The sequence below is a fragment of the Pinus tabuliformis genome, chromosome 7 (genome assembly GCF_031772625.1).
Source record: "Pinus tabuliformis cultivar Carrire ecotype Pingquan chromosome 7, CPIR1, whole genome shotgun sequence".
NCBI lineage: Eukaryota > Viridiplantae > Streptophyta > Pinopsida > Pinales > Pinaceae > Pinus > Pinus tabuliformis.
In genome coordinates this window covers 482,809,987-482,831,565 of record NC_142293.1, presented here as the reverse complement: position 1 = coordinate 482,831,565, position 21,579 = coordinate 482,809,987, and the positions used below count along the sequence as shown (strand labels likewise).

Here is a 21,579-nt window from a genome sequence, read left to right as displayed (position 1 = left end):
CGCACCCCTGTTCCCTCAACGCTCCAAAATAGCAAGGATAGGCCAACGTGCATCCAAAACAACACCGTCTGCGGCAGCAAGAAACCCATCCGATTCCAACCAGAGAAGCAGAGGCGAAACCACGGGCAGAGGTGGCTAGGGTTCACCCTCCTCGCCCGCGCAATGAGAAAACCCTAGACCAGTAAAGAAAAGTGATGAGAGAGATTAAATATATTGAGGTGCAAATCTTTTTTCAAATTTTGCATTTCAAAAGAGATCTGTATATCAAGAGATTTGATCCGTCTTGGCCTATGGTATATCCCTGATTAAAATGGATCTATATAATTTAAAATAATGTAACTTTACAACATATATATTTAAAAAATAAAATAATGAAAAACTTTACTAAATAAAATTTAAGAATGATTCTGCAAATCTTTAAATTTGAAATAGTGACCATTAACCTCTTCTATTATAAACCTATAAATTTTATGATGGGTAACTTAAATGTTTAGATGTTGAATCTGCAGTTTCAAGATTTTTTATTCATTGCCAAAATTTTTATTCAAGATAAAAAAAAAACATTTGAAAAATGAAAAAAATATTCACATAATATCAAATTACAGGTCTGATTATAATGGGTTAAACATTAATTTATCAAAATTTACCAATTTTATTTTTTGGGTTTTGAATAATGACCTCACAATACTTTTTTGGCAATGGCCTGTATAGGTAAAGATGCTACCATTGGCGTATCACACCGAAACTCTAGTGGCTCTTGTAGTGTTCCCAATGATCCAGATCTGATTTGGTCCAGAATCGTGAATTTCTTTCCTAAGGAAAAATAACCAAAATGAAGACCTCAGTGTTGATTGATGGGAAGGCATAGATCTAGACAGCATTGACTGGTCACTCCTGCTGAGGGAGGCTTAAAATCTTTTTACTATATAAATGGATCAGCAGCTCCTACAATTATGAACTTCAGGTCATTCAAGCTCCATTACATACTGCTCACATGGCAGCCTCTATGGACTCGACGGATCAGGTTTTGGCTAATGGCGGGCAACAGATCAACTCATCAGTTGAATCTGCAGCAATCCATGAAGTTCATCTCTACGAGATGATACTCTCTGCTGCCAAGCCCATGGCTTTAAAAGCAGCCGTGTCGCTCAAAATTCCCGACATTATCGCCAAAAGAGGCCCTCTTTCCGTGGACCAGATTGCTTCTCACATTGCTGCTGCTAATTCCACATCTACTGGTAATTCGCATGTGGATTTGGGATACCTCTACAGAATTCTGAGGTTTCTTGCATCTTATGGCGTTTTTACTGAACAAAGAGAAGCCGATCAGGAAGGTGACGCAGACCCCAAGAAAATAAAGTACGGCTCGACCGCCATTTCGAAGCTGCTGGTGCAGGATGGAAACCAGCAATCCTGTGCGCCTCTTCTGCTTCTCGCAGCCGACAAGGTCTACCTGGAGGCTTATCAATATTTGGGCGATTCTGTCTTGGAAGGTTGCTACCCCTTCAACAAAGCTTATGGTATGAGTCCCTGGGAATATATTGGCAAAAATCCTCAAACCAACCAGACTTTTAACAAGGCCATGGCCACTAACAGTAGCGCTGTCATGGCTTCCGTGGCGAAGATGTATGATGATGGGTTTCAGAGTATGAAAACGCTGGTGGACGTTGGAGGAGGCATGGGCTCTGCCTTGTCCATCATTGTGAAGGAACATCCACATATTCATGGCATTAATCTCGATCTCCCTCATGTCATTGCCACTGCGCCTCCCACAAATGGTAAGATTTGTAATGTTGGTCACCATTAATATAATAAATTTGTTGATATAACACGACAGCAAGATGATTTATAGGAAGTTGTAAGTGGGATTGAGTGTTGCAGGGGTGGAGCATATGGAGGGAAATATGTTCGAGCACATACCTTCTGCCGATGCAGTCTTGATGAAGGTGATGAATTCTTCTCTGGTTTTGCATTTCCATAGCAAATTAACTTGTTATTACTATTATTTCTGAGGGCTAAAAGAAGATCTTTAATTATTGTTATTGCAGTCGATTTTGCATGATTGGGAGGATGAGGAGTGTGTGAAATTGCTGAGAAGAAGCTACGAGGCAACGCCAGCGAAGGGAAAGGTGTTAATTGTGGAAGCAGTTGTTGAAGAAGATCAAAGTATGTCGAGGCGACTGGGATTGTTATTTGATATAACAATGATGATTTTTACAACGGGAGGGAAGGAAAGAAGCGAGGAAGAATATAAAGGGCTGTTCCAGAGATCAGGCTTCGCTAGCCACAGGATCGTCAAGTTGCCTTTCCTTCAAGTGCTCATGGTGCTCTCCAAATCCTAAGAATAGGTCCTCTTTTTAAATGTAGTCCCACGGATTTGTCGTATAAAATATATGATCCTCTACTGTCACGTAGAAAATATTTAATCAGCGTCTATCGTGTACATCCACCGAGATGTCGGAGCATGCTACTGAAAAACAGAAGTCCTCTCTTCTATCATGATGGTGGTTTGAGTTTAATAGCATATAATTATTACTTTTAGAATATATATCGTAGCTAGGTTGTAAAATGTTATTTTGAAGATAAGTTTGTTATTTATTTGATGAGTTTATTTTTGACGATCGTGGTTTAGAAGTTTATGGTATTTGTCCACAGTACTATCTTACATTTATGTTAATTTTAGATTTTTTTTGAACGCTTGGTAAATCTGTATTTAAAATAAATTTAGTCTAATATTTATTATCAAATATAATTATCTGAACTCTTATTTTATAACTAAGATCCATCTTAATTCCGGATATCTATCAAGGGCCCAAACGGATCAAATCTCTTCAGAAGCAAACCTATTTTTTGAGTGCAAAATTTGAGGAAAATCTCTTGAGGAGCAAACTTATTTTTTGAGCAAAATCTCTTGAGGAGCAAACTTATTTTTTGAGCGCAAAACTTGAGGAAAGGTTTGCACCCTGAGAGATTTGATCCCTTTCGAAGCTTGATAGATCTGTAGTTAAGATAGATCTAGGTTGGTTTCAGTCATGTTTGGCCAAAGAAAATCTAATGAACATATGATTAATTTATCAATAATATGTAAATTCATTTAATATTAATATAATCATTTTAAATATGCTAAATATGTCTCAGATTAAGTCATTTTAATTTTAAATTTTCTTAGTTACTTCAGTTTGTTGAGATGATAAATATTGTTAATAATTTTAATGATGAAAAATGAGGAAATACAAATTTTGAATGTAAAGTGACAATGTAATAGTGTTGAATGATAGAAAATGTGAATTATAAGAATATAGTCAATTACAAATAGACTTCATTCTGATTAATCTCAAATTATTTTCTTTTACTATTGTTATTGTCACTCTTGTTACATTTGTCATCTTTTCATATTGATTATATTCTCTTGTTACATTTGTCATCTTTTCATATTGATTATATGAAAAAGAAAGGTTAAATCATAAACCATTTAAATCTTTAGCTTGAGCTATTGTAGTAAACATCATACCTTGTCTCTCTTTCTCTCCAATATTAAGAGGCTGAATTACTATAGCACAAAAATCAATGTACCATCATACATCCAATTACATCAAGTCAAAAATTGACATCTACACTCAAATCAATGCATCTAATGCAAGAAATAAAATAAAATTAGAAAACAACTTTTACACTAAAATCGATGCATCTAATCAAATAAGATTAGAAAACAACATTTACACAAATAAATAAATTAAAAGAGATATATGAATGAGATAATGCTTAAATCAAGTCTTACATATAGTTGTGGGCATTGATCCAATTTTGAAGGATTACTTTTATTTTTAAGTTTCAAAGAAATTGAAAAATAATAAATTAAATATAAATTTGAAAATAAATAAAATATTATATTTTTATTTATTTAAAATTTAATAAATTGTTAAATTTTTAATTTTTTTGTGATAAAAAGTAATTATAAAGAAATTTTCATTCCAAGGGTTTGTTTAATTGGTGGAATCACCTCCCTAATGGGAGGTCACCGGGTCAAAAGCCAATGGGATGTGATCTGTTTGGGTAGATTTGCTTAAATATCTTTTTAGGTGGATTTGCCTAGATACTTCCTCAAAAAAAATTATAAAAACATTTTGTATATTCTATTTTTTTTCTTAGATTGTATATACATTAATAATAATAAAAATTATATTAATAATAATTACACCACTTATTCATTGAGTGACACTATAGAACTTTAAACACAATCACACTTTCTTATTTTTATTTTTTATTTGTTTTAGTGAATACTAATATAACTTTTTTATTTTTATTTTTTATTTGTTTTAGTGAATACTAATATAAGAGTGTGTAATCTATATTTACCTATGATGCATAAGCACTACATCTTATGTTCATATTTTGAGCATATACTTAATAATGAGATTTATGTTCATTTTAAATCTTATTAGGAAAGAATAAATTTAATCAAAATATCATAAATGCTACTAAAAAATTCTACTTGCATTATGGACTTAAATGTATATATTGTTTATTATTTAACTTAATATGTTCAAGATCTATATAAACACAAAACTAAATGAAATTACTCATCAAGACCACTAAATATGCTGCTTTTATGGAGAGCATTAGTTGTTCAACTTATCTCTCAAATCATGCAAAATGCATAAAATAGTGTGTTATTAGAGCATAATCCCTAATGCATACATTTGAAAATAATAAAGATTATGATATATTCTATCTAGTTTTCTTTAAAATCCCACTGTATGTAAAAAATGGTATTCCAAACATTAATGCTAGAAAGGATGTGTCTCCTTGACCTTAGACTTAGGATGAGGTAATGGGAAAGAAAGGATGTGTCTCCTTAACCTTGGACTTAGGATGAGGTAATGGGAAAGAGAGCTCTTAGGCATTCTCAAAATATTTGGAAAGTAATATAGATGTTGGTAGAAACATGAAGAAGATACCAAAGAAAATGAAATTATTGTAAGTGTGATGCCAATTCTTATACTGAAAAAAATAAACAATGCTCGTAAGACATAAATTCAAGTGATGTTCAAAGATTTACATTAAATATTTCACTATGTATAGTTAAATAAAATTGTTAATTCCCAATCTTTCAATATTTCAATAAATAGAATATTTGAATGTCAATATTAAATAACATAAATTTATATAAATTAAAAATAAAATAATTTAAATTTAAATTTTCTTATATTTTTATTTTCCATTATGTGAGAGATAATTAATTTATCTTATTCTTAATACAAAATTGATATATAACATTTTTTATCTGATAATTTTATATTAATTAAAAGTAAAGTAATTTAAATTAAAAATTTTCTTATATTTTACTTTCCATTATAAACAAATATGTAATTTATTTTATTCTTAATACAAAGTTGATATATAACATTTAAAAAATATCATAGCATTTTTTTTGATGTAAATTATAAAATTAGGAAATTTTTTTTATATTTATTAAAATTATATTCATTAAATTAAAATTTGTGTAAATTTGTTCACTCGGGGTAGCTCAATTGATAATGATTGTGGAAATGAAGTCTCATCGAATTAGAAATCCTAGATTCAAATTCATTTTATAATTCAAATTAATATTTGGTTATTCAATTAATTTTTGTTTATTTTGAAATAATAAATCTACAATTTAGTTGAAATTAAAAATGCTTTAAAAAGTTTGATGTGAATTATAAAACAAATATTTCATTGATACGGAATTTTAGAAAATGCTTGTTGTGGTTTTAATTTAAATTATCCAAATTTATTGTAGTTTTTCCATCTACTCACTCCTAGTTTTATATATGTTGGTAAATGGATTATTTGAGCTATTTATCAATTGGTTACCAACTAATAAATTATATATGAACAATTGTCTTTTTCATTCCTCAAATTTTTTTAATATAATCCAAGTTTGTATTTCATGTATAATTTAAAAATAAATAAATTAATATATATTCATTTTAATTTTAAATGATTAAACTATTTGAGGTGTAATTTTTTAAAAGTAAAATATTTGAAAAAAGGTTTATGCTTCAAGACAATTAATTTCTCTAGGTCTTTAATAGACATGAGGACCATTACCCTCTCTCGGTCCTTAATAGACATGAGGTTATTTGATGTATTAATCAATTGGTTACTAACAAATAATTTATGCATGAATATATGCCCCACACACACACACACACACACATATATATATAAACATTGATCCATGTTAATCTCATATCTATCTCTATCATCAAATCTCTTCAGGTGAAAACTTATTTTAAAGTGAAAAACTCTAAGAAAGGTTTACACCTCACGATATTTAATCTCTCTTGACCCTTAATATATCAAGATAGAGCTAAGCTAGGTCTTTCTCTCTCTCTCTCTCTCTCTCACATGGGATTAAAAATAGTCTTTGGAACCAAGTATTTATTGGATTTTGGGACAAAATTGACTAAAAAATCTTCTTGCAATAGGGTGAAAACTTATAATAGTTAAACTAGGTGAAATACATTAACTATACAAATATTTTTATTTTCAATTTTAAGAATTCATTAAAATAATAATTATTAATGCATTATAGCATATTCAATTGTAAGAAGCACAATATTTTTTTTTTAACAGATTCAGGGATGTTATATTCATTCCAAAATAGAAGAAAGCAATACATAAAGGCTAAAGTGATCAAGGGAGACAGAGAGATAAAAATCATTGATCCTTCCTTTCCAACTGTTACATTAACTTCAAAAGTTCCTAATTTACCTACTGTGTTTAACTTGAAAGATCTAACAAATTGTTGTAGAATCAGAATGCATTTACATAGCATAGCTAAATATGATTGAAAATATAAATCCAAGAGAAAGGAGTAATTTTTGTTGATTTCAAAGGAGAGTCATAGTGAGCAATGAGCGGGTATTCCTGTTCGTCTTTATTGACTGCATTTTCCTTTGTCTTATGGATTTTACTGTTGTAGTCCAAAGTATTTGAGCATTCTCGTAGGTTTTTGGCAACCATCTCTTGCAACACACATATTGCATTTTCCAAATGAGCACATCTGTTGTTGAGTTGCACGAATTGTTTTCTATACTCATTGTGTTGATGATAGAGGTATGCAATATCTGTCTTGATTTTATCCTGATACGAAATTTGCATGGATCGAATCTGGTCCAGAGCAACCTTGAGGGAATTACAGTGAGTACAAGTTTGACCCTTAGGAAAAAGAGCAGTAGCATCCATGACAAATAAAGTAGGGGAACTGAGGGAGCTGAGGAGAACGAAGAGGGAAGGAATTGGCACTGCAGGGGAAGAAGAGAGGAATTGCTCGAGTGAAGAGAGAGGGAAGCATGGGGAAATGAAGGTGGAGACATGAATAAATAGGAAGGGAGAGTCAAATGGGAAGCCCGATGGTCTAAGGAGGCATGATTACCAATTTGTTGAGAAGCTCAAATGGAAGATGAAATGGATCGAGGAGGGATGCATATCTGCTTTGTGATGAGAGCTGTGGAAGGTGAGGAGATCGAAGAGATAAGGTTGTTGACCATGGAGTGTGGGTATTGGAGTTGAGAGAAGTCTTTTCTTAATAATAAATAATCAAGCGAGAGAGGGAAGGGATGGGAGGAGTTAGGGGATGAATTTGGAGAGTATTTCATTATTGATTTTTACTTCTCCCTGAGGTCAGACGCAAGCATTATTTGTGTGCTTGTCAGCCACCTTATTGTTCTCTCTTAGAGCATGAAAGAAGGAAACATTTCCCAAAAATTTTAGCTGATGATGGATTATGGTAGTAATTTGATCGAGATCAACATTTTCAGCTTTGTATTCTTAATGATTTTTTGAATTAGGATTGAGGAGTCCCTAATGATGATTGGGTTCATATAATTTCTGCTACTTAGGATTTGGGATCCCAGTAGAAACCCATACACTCCCTCTTTATTTTTTGTTTCTATAATGAGACCCCACTCAAAGGAGATCGAGCTTGCATTCTCATGATCGATGATGTAACCTCCAACACCTACTCTACCTGGGTTGAATTTTTAAGCTCCATAAAAAAAAAGTAGTCTTTTTAGGGAATTTAACCATATCAAAAAATCCCTTTATTTCAGATGAATTTTCCAATCTTTGGGATTGCAGAGAATGATTTTAAGAGGGTTGCCCATGATTTGTGGCCTATCCAAAACAAAATTGATCCAGATTTTCTCTTCATGTTGAAGGATACTCTTGTCCAATTTCTTGTCTCCTTTTGCAAAAAGAAATTAAGAAGCTAATCCCCTTGTTTTGGCTAAAATTTTTCTGACTTTCGGCTTAATGTTTTGAAATATTTGTTTATTTTGGGTGAGCCATATTTTCCAGCATAAAAATGAAGGGAGACTTCTCCATAACCTCTTTATCAAATTATTGTTTTTTAAAGAATAAGGGTAGCTTACTTTCCAATTAGCATATAGTTATGAGAGGGTGATATTAAAGTAGATATTGGCCTCAAGCGGGTAGATCAATGAGAGCCAACATTCTTCAAAAAATTTGTAGCTTAAGAAAAGATGTTGAATTGTTTCTTCCTCTTTTTGACACAGGGGACATCGTGTAGGAACATGGATGCATTTTTTCTTTATATTTTCTGCAATTAGGATCTTTCCTTTTAGCATAGTCCAAATAAAAATTTTGATTTTTGGAAGGCTCTTTGTTTTCGAAATTGATTTCCACAAGGGCCAATCCTGATGTCCATATTCTTCTTGAAGCTTCACATAACCTAATTTTACAGAGAAATCCCCTCCTGATGGGTTTGAATTTGTCTAGTTGACCAAGGCTTATTGGAGTTGCTTCCTTGAGGTGTGAAAGGAGAAAATTCTATTGATTGCTAAGATCAGGAGGAAAGGTTGGGGGGGACCAACCTTCCCATGTGTTATCATGTTGGTTCTAGATTGAAATTTGGTTGAGAGAGTATATTCCTTTGTTTGTCATCCAAGTAATGAGAGGTTGTATGCCTCGAAGTTCAGATATAGGATAATTTGCCATGAAACTATCTCTCCATAAGTTAATGCCTTGACCCCCACCTAGAATTTTGGATGTGTTTTCCTTTACAATAGGTAGAGATTTTCAAAGAAGATTCCAGATTTGCAAACATGGTCTAATGGGAATTTTTTATGTTAGAAAATGCTAACGAGTGGAGATTAAGTACTTTGCTTCCAAAATTTGTTTCCACCAAGAGGGCTCCCCTGTGATGAATCTCCAAATTATCTTTGCTTCGAAAGTGATATTCATTACAACAAAAAGTCGAATGGAAATGCCACCATTATCATATGAAGTTGCTACCTGTTCCCAATTTTTCAGATTGAATTTTTTGGTCTCTGATTTCCCCCCTTGCCATAAGAATTTTCTAATAATAAGTTCTTTTTGCTTTTGTATTCCAGTAGGTGCTTGAATGATAGAAAATTGATAAAGTAGAAGAGTTGATAAGACTTATTTGATCAAAGTAACTCTCCTGGCTAGATTGAGCTGGAGCATTGCCCCAATTTTGAATTTCTTCTTCATTTTATCTATGGAAGAAATCCAAATCTCTAACTTCAAAATGTCTTTAGAAATTGGCAGTCCCAAGCATTTAAAGTGACCCTAGTTTGCTTTGAAAGGGACTCCCAGTATTTGAGAAATATGCGAAAGAGTTCTTGTAGGGGTATTCCATCCATAAATACTATTTTTTAAATTGTTTAGGAGGCATCCAAAGAACCAAGAATATGTCTGAGATGTTTTTGAATCTTTTAACAACAATACATGAGGCTCCCCCTAAGAATAAGGTGTCATCAATAAATTGTGAATGGTTAATGCACTTGACTTCTCTGCTAAAATAGAGATAGGTGATAGTGCCATCATGTCTGTTGTGCTCTAAGTTTCTGCTAAGAGATTATGTCATGATAATGTAGAGGAATGGAGAGAGTGGACAACTTTGTCTTAAGCCTCTTGAACTTTGAAAAAAACCACCAGGTCTATCATTAATAAGAGGGGAAATCTAGGGCCCAATATTGCAGGCTTTTATGAGAGCTACGAAATTTGAATCGAAGCCAAACTTATGAAGAACAATAGTTAGAACATAATAGTTGACTCGATCAAAGGCATTAGCCATGTCTAGTTTCAAGATGAAGCCTTTTTAATTTCTAGATAGACTGGAGTGAATGGCTTCTTGAACAAGCATAATATTATCAACAATTTTCCTATTCGGTACAAAGCCTCCTTGATTTTTAGAAATCAAGTTGGGGAGGAGAGGCTTGAGCCAATTAGCTAGAACTTTGGAGATAATTTTATAGGAGGAGTTGCATAAGGATATGGGTCTAAAGTAATGAAAGGAGGGTGGCTTAGCTTCCTTAGGGATGAGGGCCAGATAAGTTGAGTTAGTATTGCCATTTTTTTTTTAAAGAGCCGTCAGGCCATCTTTAGAAGGTCCTTTTTTAATGAACAACTAGAAGGAACAATAGAACGAAATGGAGAAACCATCAGGGCCTGGGGCTTTATTTGGTTGAAGATTTCAAATGGATAACTGTAATTCATCTTCTTCCACTTCTTTTATGATAACAATTTTTTTCTCTTGTGAAATTAATTTAGGGATGTGTCTTGTGAAGTATTCATAGTTTTGATTCTCAAGATCTGCTAAGAGAAAAATTTTGAAGTGTTGATATGCTTCCCTTTTTATTTCTTCCTGTCCCTTTATTTCAGCATTCCCTTCTCCTTTGATTGTCTCTATGTGGTTTTTGATTATTATCATTTTAGTGGTGTTATGGAAGAATGCAATATTCTTATCACTGACATGAATTGATGCAGGAGCATCGGAGTACCCTTAATCAAAATTTAAATTCAAAGTTGTGAAAGAGAAGACATGGACAAAGGTCTGAAAAGGGGCATTAATTTCCATTAAATTTAATTAAAATGATAAATTTATTCCCTCAAAGGTAAAATCCATATGTTTCTAGAAGATTTGATTTGTTCTCAAAATATGCCATGTAATTAAAAAGGAGTGATCCTAGGGGATTGTTAAGCGATTTTGGGAGGAAACCGTGGACCCTAGATGATCCATGCTATTGTAATCTCTTTTAAAAAGTAAAGTCTATTCTTTGTGGAAAAAAGAAGCCAGCTACAATGTAGATCTGCGAGTGAAGACCAGAACATTGGAAGGCCACAGAAATTTAATATCCGGCTTGTGATTTTAAATAAGAATCTTTGTATTTTTATGTATTTTGGATAGTTTTGGATCATGTGTTATAGTTGTGGGGTTTTAAATAAGATTCAGTTTTAAACATATTGTTTTCTTTTTGTGAAGAAATGAAGATTGGGCATTCAGTTATATTTGTCATTGTTTGTTTGGGTGTGTTTGTTTGTGAGGCTCGATTTTAGATCTGCGTGAGAATTGTTTTAAGACAGTAGTGTGGGTTGAGATCTTGTCACAAAAATCAAGCGAGAGATGGACGGTCAAGGAGTTATATCGTATTCAACCAAAGTCCTTTGACGCAGATCACACTCGGGCGGAAAGGTTTGGGAATTGCAATTTAAGTACTGCGATCAGAGTGCACAATGGAAATTAATTCAATTTTTCATGGGCCATAACCCACAGGCCCACGAATTGTGTAAAGATGCAGCGTTGCTGCATCATGAATCCACAAGTTTCTGGACTTTAATCTTCAGGTCTCTTCCTCATTTTTATTGTTCTTATAAATTTCCCAATGTAGTTCTTTTTCTTTCAGTTGATTCTCTTTTATTACTTCTCCTTCCTTCATGATCTTCTGAACATTTTCAAGCTCCCTTTGCAGCTCTACTTTCTTTTGCTGAGTTTCTTTATAATGTAATCGAGCCCAACCTTATAGAGTTTTTTTTTGACATTTTTTAGCTTTGATTTCCAAACAAAACTTGGGGAGCCATTGATGCTTTGATTCCATGATGTGGAGACTAGAGTTCTGAATTCTTCAAAATTTGTCTAGAGGGGATTGTAACGAAAGGGAAGAGGTCATAAGTTTACACTTTCCATGAATTTTATGGAAATTGCCTTGTGTTCCAAAGCTACTGAAGGGATGATCTTTGAAATCACGGAGTTATAGTCTGAGATGATGTTATCATGGATTAAAAATATGTCCAACCTCTCTTTGATATTACCCAGACCTAGCCTTTTGTTGCTCCAAGTGTATTTACCATTTTTGGGTAGAATGTCCATTAGATTATGAGTTTCTATGATGTTCTTGAGCTTATCTCTGAAAGGATTTGCTTGAAAGTTGCCACCTTATTTTTCATCTGCATTCAATATCAGGTTAAGGTCTCCTCCAATTATGAAATTTTTATTGGTTTCGAGGCTTAAGCAGTCAACCAAGGAATTCTAATAGTGGTCCTTGTCTCTAAAATGAGAGAGAGCGTAAATATTGAAGATACATAATTGATAATCGGAGATCTTATTTTCTGAATTCATTCTTCATCCAATGCATCTCTTTATACTGACATATAAGTTCCCATGAGGTCTGTTTCCACATTGGACAAATACCAACTGATGCACCTGTTTCTTTATGGTCGTTCCTTCATAATTTTTGGTTTTTTGGATTATCTAATTCATTTCTTGTTCAAAGGACTTGGTATCCTCTATTAGGAAGAAGTCTAGACATTCAAATTTGATAAGATGTTTTGCTATATTGACTTTCAAGGGATGTCTGAGTCCTCTACAATTCCAGGAGACCATATACATTATTTACTATGAGATGGAGCAGAAAGACCTTTCCCTCTCACTGTCTGATTTGTTTTTTCTTTGTTTCCAATGTTGTTTTCAATGTATGTTTCCATTGGTTGCTAGGTCCCATGGCTATTTCTTTTATTACTGCTTCATCCTTGATTTCCTTATTGGTTTTCCTTCTAGGCTTCTTATGAATGTCAAATGGGAAGAGATTCCTTAGATTGATTTATAGTCAGGATTCTTTCGAAGGGAGGAGGAAGGGGGCTAATGGGGAGGCCAAGGCAAGAAGGATGTCGGAGGAGGGAGGGTGGAGGGGATAAGGAGGATGAGAGACTAGAGATTTGAGTGGGAGAGAGGGAGCACCTTCTATAGAAGGGAGAGGATCGAGAGAGATATAGAGAGGCAAAGGGATTGGAGTCAGAAAAAAAATAAAAATAAAAAAATAAAAAAAATAAAAAAAAATAAGAAGAAAAAAAAAATAAGAAAGGAAAAAGAAAAAAAAAAGAAAAAAAACAAGAAGAAAAAAGAAAAGAAGAAAGAAAAAAGAAAAAAGAAAAATGAAAAAGAAAAAGATAAAAAACACTCCGAAAAGAAAAGAATAATATTTTTTATTATTATTTATTATTTTTTAATATAATTTTTATTTCTAATAATTCAATTTAAAAAAATTAAAAATGATTTTTTAATTTTCAAAATATTCAATTTAATATTAATTTTTCTCAAAATACTAAATTAAATTTAAGAAATCAGAAAAAATAAAACTCCATAATTATCTATCTGATGATGATGATGATGATGGTTAACGTCCGCTGCGACCAAATAATGGTCTATCGGACCTAAAGAAACAAATTATCTATTTTGATTTAAGATTTTATTCCTATGCTCAAAAAGCTTGGAGAGAAGCCTCTCGAGCTCACTATAATTTTGACATTGTAAAAGGCTAGGAAGGTCAGTATTGTAACAAAGATTGTGAAACTGAGATCTAATGTGGTTATACGCGGGGCACTCTAAGAGGAAGTGGTTTTCATCCTCGATGTTCCTATTCTTACATATATGGCAAATCCTTTCCGTCCATGGCGTTTTAGGAACTGCCCAATGACCTGTTTCACTATGTAGCTCATGAGAATTCGTTCTAAACTTTGCTATATTAATTTTCTTCTTTGAGCTAGTTAAAATAGAGAGATACTTTTGATCTTCTAGGGTGGGGTTGATGACCTTCTTATAATAACTTAATTTTCTTTTAGCCACTAAGTCTTTCTCACACCACATTTTTTCTTTGAACTTAGAGGTAACAATATCTTTAATGTTATTTATGTTTTGCAATGCATCATTTTCGTTGATCTCCCAATAGTTTAACCATGCCCTTGTGTCTTTATGCCACCCTCGATTGAGCCTTAGGTGGTTTTGGCTAGAATTTAAAGCTAGCTTAGGAAGTCTATGATCGTTTATGTTACTGATTTTGTGCTTGTACAACAGAAACCTAAGCATAGCTAGGCTCTCAATAGGGGAAAGACCTGCTTCTATAAGGAGAATAGGATATGGTGTATTACTTTTAATTTTCAGGTTATAAGTTATAAAACGCTTCTGGATTTGCTCAATCTTTCTCCATGATTCTCTGGAGATGCTGCAACCCCAAACCTCATAGCCATATAAGATAACAGGAGTGACTAAAGTTTCAAAGAGGAACTTCTTTTTATCCCACATTACAAGGTTTGCAATTTTACAATTATTTTCAAGACCATAGTAAGCTTTCCACCCCCCATTAATCCTTTTCTCAATGCTATGGTTCCAGTTGAGCTTGTGATGAATATCAATTCCTAGGTACTTGTAAGAATACACTTCCTCTAAGTTATTATTGTCATACATAAAATTAGCGTAAGTGTCCTTCTTGGATTTGATAATCATAACTTTTGTTTTGTCAGTGTTAACAGTCATACCCATGGTAGAGCAGAAATCCTTAAGAAGCCTGAGTTGCTTATTAAGATCAGATGGGCACCTTGCCAAAAGAACAATATCGTGAGCATAAAGAAGAAGGATGACGACTATCCCAGCTATGATCGTGCCATCACATCCTGCTTCCTCTAAATAGCCTTCGAGCTTATCGATGTAAATGCCAAATAGGGTAGGGGAGAGGGGGCAACCTTGTTTAACTCCGATGTTACACTTAATATCTTTTGACCACCCTTCATTGCTCTTTAGCTTGGCAATTACATTCTCGTATAACCTTATAGCGGCATCTCTCAACTCGAGAGGAACCTTTAGCTCTTCTAATCTATTCCAAAGGTTGGATCTAGGAACCGTATCGAAAGCCTTTCTAAAGTCCACAAAGCAACAAAACAACACTCTAGCATTATGTAAAATTGTCACGAATACTTCTTATTTGACTCGAACGGGATTGGATCTAAAAATTTCACCTATTAATTATGTATCTTAATATTTTAATTATTTTCTTAATAGCTTAATATTTTAAGCCACAACGTGTTAAAACATATTAATATCACCCTTTCTTTTATTTAAAATTTTTCAATTTTGCAACATCTACATTCAAAGACGAGAACAATGAAGAACCATTGCGAAATAAAATGTGAGAATGATTATGCAAATCTTTAGATTTGAGAGGGCAATCGGCTTCTTCTACCTATAGACCTCTGATTAGCTAGCCAGCAATTTGTGATACGTAACTTAAGATTTGAGAGGGCAATCGGCTTCTTCTACCTATAGACCTCTGATTAGGTAGCCAGCAATTTGTGATACGTAACTTAAATGTTTGCACATTGAATGTATAGTTTCTTTTAAAAGGAAATATCAATCACCTTTTTGCTTCCAAATCTTTTATTCGAGATTAAATAAATAAATAAAAATATAAAAAATAAACAAACAAATATTACATAAAATATTAAATTTTAAGTTTAATTATAATGAGTTAAATATTAATATTTTAGAATATTTTTTCACAATTTTAATTTAATTGTTAGTAATTATTAGATAAATATTAGAAATTTAATCTACAAAAAATATGTTAAAATATTTGTTGTAGTATTCTCAGATTAAAAATTAAGATTTATTTTTAATTTAGTTATGTTGTTGTAATTAATTTAACTCGAATTAATTAATTAAAAAATGTCATATCAATACATGTTATATTAGACATATGGTATTGATAAGACATAATATTGACCCATAGTATTATTACAAAAACTATTTACAAATTAAAAATTTCCATGATAAAATGGGATTAATCTTCATAAATAAGAATATTATTAGATTTTTTTAAATATACGTACATTGATTCTTTTTTATAATTAATAATAATAATAATTTAAAATAAAACTACAATTTAGTTTATATATATATAAAGAAATTTAAGATATATTATAGGTAAGTGTTTTAAAACTTGTAAAGATGTCTACTACATTTACCAATGCCAATAGGCATGGTCTATATTGGAATTGGGCATGGAGAATTTTAAAATTTTATTAAATGAATAGACATGATTTCATGTTCGGGGAATATTCTTTGTCTTATACACCATCTAACGGATGACACCAAAAGTCTTTCAATTTTACCTGTGTTGCGATGCAATACAATCTTGTACCTGCACTACAATGCAATTTTGTCACTAAAAGGAAATATACACTTGATAACCTATTTCAAAGAATTCTCCCCACAAACATACCTAGAATTAAATCATCTAGTGAAACATGTAGGATTGCAACCAAATTTGGGTCATTATTCTTGTTTTTTAGCAGATCAGTTCAATTTCGAGCGAAAGCACAACCATGATTTCTCCTACCTTGGTGACAATATTCCTTAATGCTACCTAAACCTATGCAAGGTCACAAAATATTTCTCATTTATTTTATACAAATTGATTGCTATCTACTTGTTACCTAAAAATATTAGGTTTTATAAATTTTTTATTTTCTTTCATCTTTTATATTTATTATTAGAGTCTTTTAAGGTTAACAATTATACATACTTATATATATTAGATATGATAAATAATTTATTCTTTAGGGTTTTAAGTTAAGAACTATATATGCATTACATATGATAAATCATCTATTCTTTAGGGTTGGTAGGCTATGCAAATCCACATCCAACTCATATTTATGTTAGATCAAAGTGACATACATTGTTGTGTCTAGATTGTGTTTTCCTTACTACTGCTCAATACAAGTTTTAGATAAAATTTTGATATACTGTTTGGGCCTTTATATTCGTGGTTGTCCTAGGAGGATATCAAGGTAGGCGGTAGCATGCAACGACATCTGCAATGTGGGTTTCAATGCACTTACCCTTAGATCTACACCTATAACATTTCAAATATTCTTATGACAACTTGTTGGCAACAAATTTGTTTAGTTCGACTTTTATATAGTCTAGGAGCCATCCAAGGTTTAGAATTAGGGTTTTGGTACATTCTATAATGGAGCTATTCATTTTGAATGATATGAAGCATTTCATAGAAATTCAAATGTAATAGGTTTACTAAAAATGTATCCAATCTTAAAGATATCTCTATAGCTTAATCCACTTTATGTGAGGTTTTAACCAAGAATCCATTGACACAACAACTTAATTAACATGTATGAATTTGATATCTAGATGCTTACCTTGCTTTTTCCATGCCACAACTGATGTAGACCCTTCCACTTGAGCCCACTTGATTCCTATAATTATGCTTGAATATGCTACAAATGTGAAAGGATAATCAAAGAAAAGTGCAAAAATATTAAATCTGCTTAAGAGAGTATATTAGTATTCTAAAACCAAAGTAGATGGAATTTCCTTATGTTGGATCTAGATAGCATATGATGGAGGTGAGATTCATCATAAAGTATTATATTAAATTAAATTTATCATTAATCATTCTAGAATGTAAATTGATTTACAAATTAAATTCGTCATTCATCATTCTAAAATCTAATTAGTACTAACAAAAGGAAACTATAATAGATACCAATGTTATTGAAACTAAATGAGTAATAGAACTGAAAACCCTATGAACAAAAAACTGGTAAAAAAACCAGTCGACTAAAAACACCTAAAATATTCAAATTAAAAAAAAAACATATATATTCATGTGTTTCCATATAAATTCACACAATTTATACACAAATAAGAAAAATTTGTCATTTATATAGCATGCAAGGGTGCACATAACCAAACTAACACCGAGGGAATCCATCTTTGAACAAAAAAATACATCAACAAACATGCTCTAGATGGCCTCTAACATCTAAAAAAAACTCGTGTTACAACAAATACCTACATATCATCAAAATCATTATCTATATTAGGATCTTTATTATCAATATCACCCTCTAAGCATTAAAATAAGATAGAAAAAATGTAGCTTGTCAAGTCAAGATTTTGTTTGAGTGGGGTACATTTTTAATAGGGTCATGATAGAAGAGTTTGACAACCAATGCCACTAACATTAAGGTACATAGAGGCCTTGGTGCTTTTGATTAGATACTAGTTCCATGGCCTTGTACATGACAAAATCCAATGAAAACGTTGCAATCCCATGATCCTGAAATACTAACAAACTGTTAATTCTATTAGATTTTGAACAAGATCTAAAATTCTACTCTTTCCTTATAAAATCCAATAAAATCGAATCCACTCTCAAATATCCTAAATTATTTCATGAAAATATTAAAAATTTAAGTAAAAAATAATACCACTTTTAATAATTTAGCATTACCATTAATTAAACCATAATCTTCCCTACTAAACTTCTCCACACAAAAGTTCTTAAAACTCGAAAAAGTACTTATCGACCTCTCATCATGAAACTAGTAGACATCAACATTTTGAAAAGGTGAGCCCAGAAACACATTTTTTTGAGAAGACACGTGCCCGCAAACTGAAAACATTTACCATTGCGTCCCAAAATAAATATGTAAAGAAACGTTTACCGAGATGTTGCTGTCCGAGGTACAAGAGACGTGTGGAATCGTCCAACCCACCGCATCACCCAAGATAGATATGTGAAGAAACGTTTACCCTGTGACAGGTGAGATGTTGCTGTCCGAGGTACAAGAGACGTGTGGAATCGTGCAACCCACCGCATCATCCAAGATAGATATGTGAAGAAACGTTTCCCCTGTGACAGGTGAGATGTTGCTGGGAAAATCCTATTTCCACCACTATAGGATCATTAATGCGCTCTTACATGCGCGGGAGATAGACTTTTATAACACGTGCAGGGGTAACGCGCCGTTTTTATTTTTATTATCTAGTTATAAACGTCTATCTCCCGCGCATGTAAGAGCGCATTAATGATCCTATAGTGGTGGAAATAGGATTTTCCGATGTTGCTGTCCGAGGTACAAGAGACGTGTGGAATCGTGCAACCCACCGCATCACCCAAAATAGATATGTGAAGAAACGTTTCCCCTGTGACAGGTACATGAGAAGAGTGGATTCGTGCAACCCACGTTCGCGACGCGTCCCGTGGAAAAATTGCACTGGTTATTAACATTTACCAATTTAATTTTTTGGTTTTAAATAATGATCTCGTGTGCCTAGTTGGAATTTCAAATTTAACGGTTTTCACATTCTTCTAATCTATTTCTTAATATTAAATAATTTTTTTTTAGGATTTTGTAAAATTTTAAACTATATTTGATTAACAAGTCACCCCATAACAAACAAATTACCCGTCAAAATTGTGTCGTATTTATATTAGAAAGATAGCTTATGAATCTTCATAGTGTGTAGCTAATTGGCCCCACACCAAAACTTCTTAGGGCGCAGTAAATTAGTAATGGTATTTTTTTTAGATGGTGAACTTTACGTCAGCGATGATGCTAAGTACCTTGTCAATTGGGAGGTCACGGGGTCAAATCTTCTTGACGCCCTTCGGGTTAGGCCCGACTAGATAAGCCGATGTGTAGATCTCTACCCATCGATATAGCGGCCACTTACCTATCGACGACGGATATAGTGATCACTTACCTTCAAATAGATCTACCAGCGACTTACCTGCCGACAGGTAGATCCATACCCATGGATATATCTGCCACTTACCTGCTGATGGATATAGTGGCCACTTCCCTGTCGACGACGGATATAGCGACCACTTACCTTCAGATAGATCTATCGAATTATTACCCATAAATATTACAGCGACTTAGTGATCGTAAATTACAGTGAAAAAAATATAACATTTGAAAAATATCATTAAAAAAATCTAATAATTATCTAATAATTAAAAATAAAATAATTCAAATTAATTTTTTTTTTTTCTTTTCCATTATGAAAAAAAATATAATTTATTTTATTTCTAATACACAATTGATATATATAACTTTTAAACATATCATATAACACAATTAAAAAAAATTATTATCCTTATTAAAATTATATTCATAAACTAAAATAGTATTTGTTTTATAATTCACATCAAACTTTCTAAGTATTTTCTGAATTTCAACTAAATAGGAGATCTATCATTTTGAAATGATAGATCTCCTATTTAGTTTTATATTTCAAAATGATAGATCTTCTCATTTTGAAATATAAAACTAAATAGGAGATATATTTAGTTGAAATTCATAAAATACTTAGAAAGTTTGATGTGAATTATAAAACAAATATTTCATTAATACTAAATTTCAGAAAATGATTTAAAAAGTTTGATGTGAATTATAAAACAAATATTTCATTAATACGAAATTTCAGAAAGTGCCTTTTTGTGGTTTTAATTCAAATTATCCAAATTTATTATAGTTTCTTTATCTGCTCACTCTTCTAGTTTTATACATGTTGGTAAATGGATTATTTGATCTATTTATCGATTGGTTACTAACAATTATGTACGAATAATGGCCTTTTTTATTATATATATATATATATATTAATCTAAGTTTCTATTATATATATATCTATATATATATATATATATATATATATATATATATATATATATTTTGTTTAAATAAATAAATAAATATATATATATATATATATATATATATATATATATATATAGTTTTTTAAATAAGTTAATATATATTTATTTTAATTTTAAAGGAAGAAATCGTTTGAAGTGTAATTTTTTTTAAGTGAAATATTTGAATTCTTTTTTACACTTCAAGATATTTAATCTCTCTTGACCCTTAATATATATGAGGTAATTTGATCTATTAATCAATTGGTTACTAACAAAGAATTTATTCATAAATATATGCCATCTTCATTCCTCACAAATATATATATATATATATAAAGAAAGAACAACATTGATCCATGTTAATCTCATATCTATCTCTATCAAGGCTAAAGGGGGATCAAATCTCTTGAGGTGCAAACTTCTGTTAAAGTGAAAAATATTAAGAAAAGTTTGCACCTCATGATATTTAATCTCTCTTGACCCTTAATAAATCAAGATAGAGCTAAGCTACTTCACACACACACATGGGATTAAAAATATTCTTAGGCGCCAAATATTTATTAGATTTTGGGACAAAATTGACTTCAAAATATTCTTGCAATAGGGTGAAAACTTATAATTGTTAAACTAGGTGAAATATATTGACTATAAAAATAATTTTATTTTCAATTTTAAGAATCCATTAAAATAATAATTATCAATGCATTACAACATATTCAATTGTAGGAAGCACAATAATTATTGATGGCAACAAGAAACCCAAAAGTCAATCTAGGCACAACATAGTGCAGAGATAAACTCGCTGTAGGTGCTATGAAATATTTTCGTAGCACAATGCAAAATATTTTCGTAGCGCCTCTAGAACTCTGTTTTCACTTCTTGGGAATGTGAAGTGATTCGAACCTCTACCAAAATGATCTCTCATTGTCTTAACACACCTCCCACACTTAGGGAATAACCCCCCTCATATCAGCGACCAAGGTTTGTG

The 21,579-nt window shown here is 31.9% G+C and overlaps 1 protein-coding gene across 2 annotated transcripts; it reads left to right on the top strand.

The window, feature by feature from the left end:
- Positions 1-940: 940 nt before the first annotated feature.
- LOC149248110 (caffeic acid 3-O-methyltransferase-like) lies at positions 941-2,546 on the top strand. Of its 2 annotated transcripts, none has more exons than XM_089458340.1 (3): positions 941-1,778; positions 1,882-1,946; positions 2,049-2,546. In XM_089458340.1, exons 1-3 carry the CDS (start codon positions 995-997, stop codon positions 2,340-2,342), a joined length of 1,143 nt encoding a protein of 380 aa, XP_089314466.1. In that variant the 5' UTR covers positions 941-994; the 3' UTR covers positions 2,343-2,546. The 2 variants fall into 2 exon arrangements, with proteins under 2 accessions (XP_089314466.1, XP_089314465.1); XM_089458339.1 differs by having other exon boundaries at positions 1,864-1,946.
- The last annotated feature ends 19,033 nt before the right edge of the window (positions 2,547-21,579 follow it).